The sequence below is a fragment of the Nelumbo nucifera genome, chromosome 4 (assembly GCF_055504915.1).
Source record: "Nelumbo nucifera cultivar China Antique chromosome 4, China Antique-T2T, whole genome shotgun sequence".
Taxonomy (NCBI): domain Eukaryota; kingdom Viridiplantae; phylum Streptophyta; class Magnoliopsida; order Proteales; family Nelumbonaceae; genus Nelumbo; species Nelumbo nucifera.
In genome coordinates, this window is record NC_142652.1 from 73,588,047 (window position 1) to 73,599,450 (window position 11,404).

General features: G+C 36.7%; 1 protein-coding gene across 1 annotated transcript; it reads left to right on the plus strand.

The window, feature by feature from the left end:
• Window positions 1-2,048: 2,048 nt before the first annotated feature.
• Window positions 2,049-10,166, plus strand: SFR2 (Glycosyl hydrolase superfamily protein). Its single transcript, XM_010278178.2, has 10 exons — window positions 2,049-2,294; window positions 3,042-3,393; window positions 3,586-3,724; window positions 3,960-4,126; window positions 7,073-7,294; window positions 7,691-7,862; window positions 7,959-8,192; window positions 8,281-8,430; window positions 8,538-8,667; window positions 9,622-10,166. The coding sequence occupies exons 1-10, from the start codon at window positions 2,114-2,116 to the stop codon at window positions 9,816-9,818; spliced, it is 1,944 nt and encodes a 647-aa protein (XP_010276480.1). The 5' UTR covers window positions 2,049-2,113; the 3' UTR covers window positions 9,819-10,166.
• Window positions 10,167-11,404: the final 1,238 nt, after the last annotated feature.

Genomic DNA, 11,404 nt, shown 5'->3' on the forward strand with positions numbered 1-11,404 from the left:
GGGCAGATGCAAGATTAGCCCATCAGGTATTACCCTTAATGGTCTTACACTTAACCTCTCAGCCCATAATGATCAAACATTGCCTGATAAGAGAGGACCTCTCCCTCGGCTACAAGGAACAGTGCTGCACTCTCTACTCACATGGATCCCGGGAATTAAAACCTTTTACAAACATTTTGAAACCATAATATATATATATATATGTATATCTTTATATAAATATATTTTGCAAAACAAATTTCAACGATTGAAATCGGCTGCCGGCAGTCTTGGTTTCCATCAGAGAAAGTGCATCCCCGATCATTACCTTTGTCTGACAAAGGGGTTGATCCTGTCACTATGATCACCTACTCAGATGAATTCTGGGATTGTCCCAACATACCCAGGTTTTGGCCCCCGTTAAGGATCTCATTGATTGGCATATCAAAGACAGCCCAATCCGACACGTAGTGCAGTATCATAATCGAGTCTACTGGTCAGGTGTAACTTTTCAGTTTTTCCCACTAATCACCGAGTTCTAGGGCAATATTGGAAATCTGGTCCGGTTCAGGGTTTCAAGTAAACATACACTGCATGTACCTTGGGTCTCACCCTGGCAGCTGAGACATGCCACCCCAATACTTGGTGGCACATCAGTGTTAGGCTTAGCAGGATAAATCTCCACAGACTTATCCAACGGTTGTGAACATTCTAAACTAACACGAGTCTCATAAGTGTCCAGTTTAAGGGTATTACACAGAAACACACCACTATAACATGAATTAAATATGTATTTTATTAATTTATAATAAATGTCATAATGTACATCAATTTGATTGGAGCTAAGGGCATACACTGTCTAACATGGAGTTTCTCGAAAATATCCCAAAATGGATTTCACGCATCGTTTTAGGAAAACATCCTTTGATAATTATGTCTTTTTCCAACCAAACAGAAAAATACCAAAACATGGGCTATTGGACTTCTAAACAACCAGCGGCCCACGCAGAAAGACGTGCCAAATTAGGTGCTCTATTCAGATTTGATTATTGAAACTTCAAATCCTAATCTGCCCTATCATCCGAGTTCAATCTACTCCTTTGGTTTAGTATAAGGTAAATGATGATGAACATTGTCTTTTTTGAAAAAGTAGTTCGACATTTATAAAAATTTTAAATTGCACATGTCATTCATACAATATTCCACGAATTCAGGTATTATGATTACACGTTTTGAAGTTTGGGTATTAGAATAAAATTAGTAGAGTAGAAGGTAACTATTATACAATTTACCCTAATGCTCAGTTTGGAAGGAGTACAAATAGTGCCAAACCTTGTCTTTTGTATTATTATGTATATGTTTGTATTGGACATATTTGTATCTGTTATCTTTTCAAATTGAGCCTAATGTTGTATTTGATTGCAATGCAAATAAATTTATAAAACCATAGAAGTGCAAATGATTTGACTGTAAATTCTGACTAGAGATGTCCATGGGCCGGGTTTGGGCTTGGCTTTTGTCAAATTTTAATAGGTTCGGCTAAAAGCCCAAGCCCGATATAGTGTAAAGTTGGGCCCAAAGCCCGGCCCATGAACAGGTCTAATTCTAACCTATTTTTGTTTCAAATTTTAATTTATTTTATTTAATTGCAGTACAAATAAAGTTAATTAAGACATAAAGCAGAATAAAATAAAATCCAAAACAAAATTAAGCAAGAAATTACATTTTTTACATTTGCACTCCCATGCATTTGTAATACACTGCAAGTCTAAAACCAAACACAGCCAAAACAAAAAAAAAATGACTGTATTGGGACTGTGAAAAGCAGTCCCCAGCTGCTGCGCTTTCTTTCCGGCACTTGGTCAGTTGGTCTACCAAGCAATCAACGTGTGACAAGGAGGTTCAGGGCCATCAATCTCATTCAAATGCGTCAACTAATCGAACGGATAAAACTTATAGATGGATGGCCTATCAAAGAAAATTATAGATAAGATGGGACCAGATGCCAGATAACACGCGCCCTCTTGTAATAGAGAAACTAATTAACTATTGACTTATTGAGCACTTAAATACTGCCTTCTTTCTTCTCTCCTTCCCTCCCCGTGCTTCCTCTGCTTTACTAAGTTCGGTTCCGATGGCGTTTATCGCTGTTTTCGTTTCTGCGACGAAGCTCGCCGGATTATTGTTCACATTCACTGTCGCTGCGAACGCTTTCTCCTATTCACGGTATCGGAGGAAAAATTTAAGACCGTTCAAGTCACCTCTCGATGAATCGTCTGACGTTCTTGCCGATTTCAATGTTAATCCGAGCAACGGTAACTGAAGGCTTAAACTAATTTCCATTTCAATTAAGTAGAGAAAAAGTGTCTTCATTTCTGTTTTGGATGAAAATTTTTGGAACTATTAGTATTGATTATTTGGGTTTTCATCTTGCCAAGTATGTGTTAATTTCTCGGGAAGCCTGAGTTGAACTTGGATTCTTGCTTTTTATCGATATCTTTTCCTCATTTTGAGACTCATTTTATTTCTATTTTGGTTGTTCTTAGGAGGTGAGGTAGCTTTATAATTGTTCAGAGCAGTTCTTCCGCAACTGAAAATGAAATATTGGAATTTCGAAATCTCTCCCACAGTCGGTTTAAAACTTAGACAGGTAGGATAAATTTTGGGAATGACTTTAGTATGTAGAATTGCTTAAGGACTAAGGAACTAAAACCTCGAATTATATTCTAGAAAGAAAACTGAATCTCCATAGATAAACTTGTACTTGCTACTTTGTTCATGTATGCAGCCTAGTGCTCCAACCTGATTTGACAGGACTGTAAGTAGAAAATGCAAGAATTACCAAAACCCAAAACCTGGTAATCCATTTGGCCGTTGTAGACATTTATGACTTGCGGTTCCCTTTTTCTGAACTTTGTCTTGAATATAGAATCTTTTCTTCGTAGACTGTATCTCGGATGTTGACTTGGTGGAGAATTTGGGTTTGAACAAGGACCAAGAGCACTAATTGTTCCTCTGTTTTCACATAATTTGTGACAAATCTATTGTCTGAATCTTTGTAGAGGACGAAAATGAGTTCTTCTTTGGATTGGCGACGGCACCAGCTCATGTTGAGGATAGGCTAAATGATGCTTGGTTGCAGTTCGCAGAGGGCCACCCCCATGACAAGTTGGAACCTACACATAAACTGCAACTAGCAGACGGATTAATGGCTTCTGCTACTGCTGATGGCAGCTCTCAGCAAGCATCATCATCTGTGAAGGAGTCTGAAGGGTTAAATAAGAAGAAGAAACTTCTTAAGATAGCCATGGAGGCAATGATCAGAGGATATGAAAAGTACTCAGAAGATGAAGAACTTGAAACAAGCACTGAGTGCAGCCATAATGTTGCAGCTTGGCACAATGTGCCCCACCCGTAAGCCTGATTAATATTTTGGAAGGGTTTAGATTAGTTATCTTCTGGTGCAACATTGAGGTTCCTAATTAATTGAAGTTGCAATTTATGGAATTCATGGATTTCAAACTTTTTATTACTAGAGCAATTATAGTTCCTAATTTGAAGTGGGGACAAGAGAACATATTGAGTTGGTTCTTTACTTGATTTCAGGGAGGAGAGACTGAGGTTTTGGTCTGATCCTGATGTTGAATTAAATCTAGCTAGAGATACTGGTGTCAGTGTTTTTCGGATGGGAATAGATTGGACTAGGATCATGCCTGAAGAGCCAGTAAATGGGCTTAAAGAAAGTGTAAGTTTTCTTTTTTTTCTTAATTTTTCTTATTTAAATGTTTGTATGTGCCATTTGTGCAATTTGATTTCTAGAAAAATGATGATATTGGATTTTCACTTTTCAGATAGGGTTTGTCCTAATGCTATTCTTTACATGGTAGCCATCTTTGCAACTTTGTCCATATGATGAACTTTTTGTTCTACATTAATAGTTGAATATGGATTTCCCTTATCTGCACTACGTTTTGCTATAGGTTAACTATGCTGCACTTGAGCGATATAAATGGATCATTCAGAGGATTCGTTCCCGTGGAATGAAGGTTATGCTGACTTTGTTCCATCACTCACTACCACCATGGGCTGGAGAATATGGGGGATGGAAGATAGAAAAAACTGTTAATTATTTCATGGATTTTACAAGGTTTTGTTGCTTCCCCTAATGAACTCTTTTTTGTTAATTTCACATTTTATGTAGGTTATTGCAATATTGCATCATCTTTCTTGACCATCTGTTGTGTTTTAAAAAATAAGCAGTACATCTAGACATGTTAAAGAGCATGTTGATGCATTGTCTTAGCAATAGCTATCCTTTCATTACACTTTCCCCAAATCAACTGGAATGATTTTTGCCAGCCAGGGTTTGATATGGGGAAATTGGAGCAAGAGAATGAATTCAAGATACTTATCAGAGATTGCTTGATTGACCTGATGCAGACTTCATCCTCAAAATGGTTAGTTAGCTTCATTTTTGTGGAATTTCCATGGAGAACCTATGCTAAACACATTTTGGGCCACCAAACTCTTCTTCTTGGCATCCAGCACATGAATGATTAAGTATAAGGAGGGCTCTTTGCAACTAATCAAGTTCTTTCCAATATTCTAATCGTATAGGTCCTTATCGGTTATTCTTAATCAACTTGGCCAAGTTAATTCAACTTGACATAGCTTTTAAGTCTTTGCCTTAAAATATTTCCAAGTTTAGTAAAAGGGAGAGTAAGGACAAGAGTGAGTGAATGAATCTTACACGGTACTTTAATATCTCCAAAGAAACATGAAAATGGAAGGAAGGTCCCATTCTGATTGTGTACTCTCATTCTTGAATTTCAGTTTTGTCTTTCTGTAACAGCCTAGTAGGTGACAGCAGTTCCCCCTTCCCCTACAGAGCCCGTTTGGAAAAATATGGCACCCTGTAAGGTTGACTTTTTTGTATAGCTGGCTGCGCTGGACAAGTGCCCATCTAAGGTGAATCTTCCTAGGAGAGGGACTGCCCTGGATAGTACCCTGTGCCCTTTTGTGAGCAGTGGTCTGAAAGTTCCAACCTTTACTGCATCATTACTAGGAGAGTTTGGCAGCATTACTTGCATAGTATACATCTCGTAGAATGTCAGATGGAGTCTGTGATGGAGTTGCTCAATGGGTGGAGTTTAAGGGCCTGTTCGTTTCCTCTTAACTCTTATCAATTAATAGGAATCTTTTAACTTTAAGAGAAAAATGGTTGTTCGTTTCCTCTTATCTCTTATCTCTTAAAGTGCAGTCGTACAACTTTTTTATTTTCCAATGATACCCCCAAAAAGACAAACAAAAACTCTCATATATGGGGTCAAAATGGATATTTTGATAATTTTCAGAATTCAGAATTCAGAACATCATTCTCTACATTCAGAGTTCAGAGGAAAGAAAAGTTCACCAATACCAATGTACCTCTTAATGTAATTATTGCACTTTCAGATGTCAGATTTCAGAGCAAACGAACATGCCCTAAATGACATGAGTAGAAGAGGCAAATTATGTTTGTCTGTGGCTCCTTTAGCTGTCATTTGGGCTGTTTGGTTGGAAAGGAACAGCAGGGTGTTTCAGTGTAAGGAACACCCTGTTGAATATGTTATTAATTCCTCTTTTGATTTTATTGGGGCTTGGTTGAAAAGTGATAGCTTAATTTGTGGGTAATTCCAGCCATTTGTTTTTGGTTGTGGACTTTCTTTGGGAATTCTTAGCTGCCCTGGGGCTTTCTGTACTGAATCTCATTGTAAAAGAGGCTGTAAATAATTTTTTTGTTAGTGAATATAATCATCATCATCATCAATGCCTTATCCCAACTATATGGGGTCGGTTACATGAATCCTGTTTCGCCAATCTGTTCTATTTAAAGCCATATCCATTATTAAATTACTAGTGCTTAAATCATTTTTTACTACTTCTACCCATGTCCTTTTTTCGTCTACCTCGAGCTCTTCTAGCCTCTTCAATGTGTAGCAAATCGCTTCTTTTAACTAACGCAGTTGGTGGTCTTCTATGTGTGTGCCCAAATAATCTTAGTCTACACACACACACACACTCCCTCTCTCTCTCATTTTATTACCTATTGGAGCTACACTCCTAGGTTGCTACGGATAACCTCATTCCTGGTCTTACCCTTTCTACCTTTTCCACTCATTTATTTTAGCATTCACATTTTTGCCACATTCATTTTCTGAACATATTTCTGGACTACTCAACTCTCTACTCCATACAGAATAGCTGGCCTTACAACTGTTTTATAGAATTTTCCTTTTAATCTAAGTGGTATTCGCCTACCACATAAAAGTCCATGTGCACCCCTCCCTTTTGCCCATCCTGCTCTAATACTTTGGGTGGCATCCTCCTCAATCTCTCCCTTGTTATGAATTATTGAATCAAGGTACTGGAAGTGGTCACATTGAGTTATCTCTTGGTCTCCAATCCTAAACATATCTTGATTTATACTCCTATTATTACTAAATTTACATGTCATATACTCTTTTTTTTTTATCATTGAATGGTAAGATTTATTAAATCATAGCCAAAGAGAGTACAATTTAGGGAGGCACGAGATGTCATGTACTCTGTTTTGGTCCTACTTATTTTAAAACCTCTTGTTTCAAATGCATTTGCCCATAAGCTTAAGTTTGCATTTAATCCTTCATTAGTTTCATCAATTAAAGCAATGTCATCGGCAAACAACATGCATTGTGGAACTTCCTCCTCAATACGTTTAGTCAATTCATTTATGATTAGTGCAAATAATAAGGGCTAAGTGCTGAACCTTGGTGAAGACCCATAGTAACTGTAAAATTTGAAGTCTCTCCCACTGGTTTTCTAACATTGGTTGTTGCCCCCTCATACATATCCTTAATTAGGTCTATATATCTATTTTGAACCCCTTTCTTTTCTAAGACCCACCATATTATCTCTCTAGGAACTCTATACTACTTTACCTTTTTTTTGATAGATTTATACTACTTTACCTTTCCAAAAAAATGTTTTTTGCTTATCACTTATTCCTTTATTGTAATTAATTTGTGGTCAGTTATGTGAACTCATCAAATTTTAATGCTTTTGCTTTGTGCAGACTTGTTGTTGACAGTGTGTCAGAGCTGGTTGACTACTGGATAACTTTTAATGAGCCTCATGTCTTTTGCATGCTGACTTATTGTGCTGGGGCTTGGCCTGGTGGTAATCCTGATATGCTAGAGGTTGCAACTTCTGCTCTGCCAACTGGTGTCTTTAAACAAGCAATGGACTGGATGGCTGTTGCGCATGCAAAGGCCTATGATTATATCCAGAGACAAAGGTTTTTCCTTTCTGCATGTGGATCATTTTTTACTTTTTTGAATATAAACTATATTTCTTAAAAAAAGGAATTATGTCAAAGTTTAAATTAACTAAAGAGGCACTGGAAGGGGGGGGGGGGAGTAATTCTAAGTTGTTCTATTTCTTTGCAAGGAAAGGTATGATAAGACATCTTTTATCCCCTTTTCTTTATCAACTCTAAGTTGTCCAACGATTGCAATGGGAAGGCACACAAATTTTCCACTGAAGATCTCCTAGAATAGGAGCCCCTCAAATAGTGGGCCATCTATAATCCACATTCATAACAGTCAGCTTATATTTCATGTTAAAGTATTCTACATCCTTCCACTGTTCAGCTAATAGGTCATATTTACTGAAACATTTCTTCTATTGGCAGCAAAGCCTCTTCAAAAGTAATTGTTGGAGTAGCACATCATGTCTCATTCATGCGACCATATGGTCTTTTTGACGTCGCTGCTGTTTCAATAGCAAACTCCTTGACCCTTTTTCCATTCATCGATAGTATCTGTGACAAGCTGGATTTCATAGGCATAAACTACTATGGACAGGTTTCACTTCTCCCACTTAAAAACAATTGTTATCAAAATGTTTCCTGTATTTATACAGACTTGGTTCAAACTCCTGATGTAGTGTTTTCCTGGCAGGAAGTGGTTTGTGGTGCTGGGCTAAAACTTGTAGAGAATGATGAATATAGTGAATCTGGACGCGGTGTCTACCCTGATGGCTTGTTTAGGATGCTTCTTCAGTTTCATGAGAGATACAAACACCTAAAATTACCTTTCATCATAACTGAAAATGGGGTCTCTGATGGGACAGACGTGATCAGAAGGCCTTATATTGTAGAGCATTTGCTGGCTGTATATGCTGCCATGATCATGGTGTCCACTCTGAACTTTTGGATCCTCTGGGAAGTGGATAAATCCTCCTTGTGTACTAACTGGATTCTAAATTACCTCCATTCTTTAGGGTGTTCCAGTGCTTGGTTACCTGTTCTGGACTATTTCAGATAATTGGGAGTGGGCTGATGGATATGGTCCAAAGTTTGGACTAGTAGCAGTTGACCGGGCCAATAATCTTGCACGTATTCCACGCCCTTCATACTATTTGTTTTCTAAGGTAACAATTTCAGTTAAACACGAATGAATTTGTCTTTCTTTCCCTTTTTTATCTATTCTTTTATCATTCTCTCTGTGTTTGCTAATAATTCATGATCTTACTTTCAGGTGGTGACAACGGGTAAAGTTACTAGGCAAGATAGAATGCGTGCATGGAGTGAGCTCCAAAGAGCTGCTAAAGAGAAGAGAACAAGGCCATTTTACCGGAAGGTTGACAAACATAGTCTAATGTACGCAGGTAACATATGAAGCTCAAGTTGCCTTGGTACATTGATTACATGCAATTACCTTTTCTTAGTTTCTAGACTTGAACTAGAATCTAAAGTGAAGATATTCATCTACCATTTCCCATGCTAAATAATAGGTTGCTTTGCAAAGACGAGCATTGGAGCAATACTCATTAAGAAGTCAGAAACATTGTACACAAAGAAATCCATTAAAAAAATCCCAACGTACTGTTGGCTTGTTGAAAGTCTAATCAGCAAAACAATTCAAAAAGCAGGAATGAGAAATTCATGGAAGTAGGATACTGAGTCCATTTAGTGACCGAGGCCTAGGTTCACTATTGTTTTAAATGAAAATGAACCACCATTGAATTTAGTCTACCATAAGAGTTCCCTTTTGTATGGAAGCATGATAGGGGAATTGATAACACCACAAGAAAATAGAAAAAAACAAATTAGATAGAAAATAAATAAATGTTACAAAACACAAGGATTCATGTGGTTCAGCCAGTGTTTTAAAAGTAAGGCGCAATAAAAGCGCAAAGGCCATTTGTGCCTGAGGTGCAAGGCAAGGTGTGCACATTTTTAAAGCAAGGCGCAAAAATGCAAAAAAGAATCTAAAAACTTCCAAAAATGTGTGTAAATTACGTTCTTGCTGTATGGATTCGTACCTTAGGTGCAAAGTGAGGTGCATGCATTTTTCTAGTAACCATATGGATTCATGGTGTACACTTTATTATACAGTTCTTGCTAGCAACCATTCCATAACACGAACCTCCCTGTTTTTCTAGATAATATGTTTATAAATTACGTTGATGTTTGCTTGGATCATCCGCTGGATTTTTCTCCGCATCTACAGCATCTTAGCTGATATTATTTCAATGTATAGAAATTACAGCTTTTAAGTATTTTCTGGTTTCAAAATACCCATTCTTTACCTCTAGTTGAATTTACTCTTCTTTTAATAGGGGGCCTTGATAAACCCATATGGCGACCTTATATCCAACGAGATTGGCGGTTTGGGCATTATGAGATGGATGGTCTACAGGACTCAATGAGCCGGTTATCGAGATTTATTCTCCGACCTTTCTTTCTGAAATGGAGGATAAGACCTGAAGCTAATGATGCTGATTTGGTTCTTCAGCCACTTGAAGTTAGCCTCTGAGACCACATTTATACGTTAAGCTATTTCATCCGAAGCTAAGTCTTCTTCTAAAATTTGTCGGCCATCTGCATTTGTCATTACAGTTTTTATTTTTTCAAGGCTCAATACGTGGTGCCTCAAACGCTAAAAATTTCCTAGTATTGCATGTCCAGAAATATGTTGCTCCTTCTATAGCCCAAAATGGGGATGGAGTGTAATCAAACTTAGCAGCTTATTGTCACTGAGTGGTCATGATTTAGGAACTCATGCAACTCCAATGTATTATGTACCCTCACACTGTTGTATTATTGACAGTCAATTATGGAAGGTATATGAAGAATGAACCATCACACAAAATTTGCATGTGAATGTTGAAGGAGAAGGGGGCTTTAGGTCTGTAAAAATATTGTATAGGGTGCTATTAGCTCACTATACGATCACCATGAAAAGATTCAGCAATTTGGGTTTTAATTATTGGATCCATATTCAGTGTTTAGTCTGATTTTGTACCAGGTTTCCGTATTCGGATTTGGTCCTCACAAAACAGCCCTCACACGTATGGGTGTCAAAGGATTGGTTTTGGGGTAGACCAGTCCAAATCAAAATCAAGTTGGACGGAATGGATGAACCAATAAGATATATTGAATTGGGCCAATCCAGTCCAAAGTATTTATTGAATTGAATTAGACCTGGTCCATCCGTGATGGATTTATTATCGATCAGAGTCCGGATCTCCTGCCCATGAGAACTCTGCCCACATTTATCGCAGTCACATGTAGATCAAATCAATATTTGAAGATAAAAATACGGGTTTCAATGAAACAAGTTTCTATTAGAACCAATCTAAAGTAAAACCAATTTGAACAGATTGAGTGGTCCAGACGTTGAGTTGGATTGATCCAAAATGGTTCAAAAGTATTCATTGGATTGGACCTGATCCATCTATAATGGGCTCATATTGGATTGAATCCACTCCAATTGATAATTCTATACATGCATTGGGAATATATATATATATATATATATATATATCATTACCTCTCTTTGCTTCAAACTCTTTTCTTAATTTTCTGTTTTTTAGAATTTTTTATTTTTTTAATTCTACATAATTATCCATTAAACCAACGAGGAAATCACATATGGTTAACTATTTCTAACAACCATAAAGAAAGAGGGATTTGCTTTTTTAATGTTTAGCCAAGTGGCACCACTTTCCCCGACTTTTTCCTAAATTGTCTCTAATTCCTATTTATCTCTTAAATTATCACTAACTCCTATTTATCTCTTAAATTATCTTTAATTTAGTAGAGAGGTTCTCTTCTAAACTATCTCTAATTCCTATTTATCCTCTCCCCTACTTTTTATCTGTATCTATCTAAAGAAAGTTTCAATTAAAAAAATTTAGAACTATTTAAATGTTATAACAAAATTATATACTAAATTTAAAGTATTTATTCAAAATACAAAAAATTAATAGATTTAATAATATTCATATTATCAATAATTCAATATTTTTACAAAATTCATCATGAAATTATGTAGTAACAATATAAATTATAATTAAATAAAACATTATTTAAATATTTCAATAACTAAAAATCTTAAAT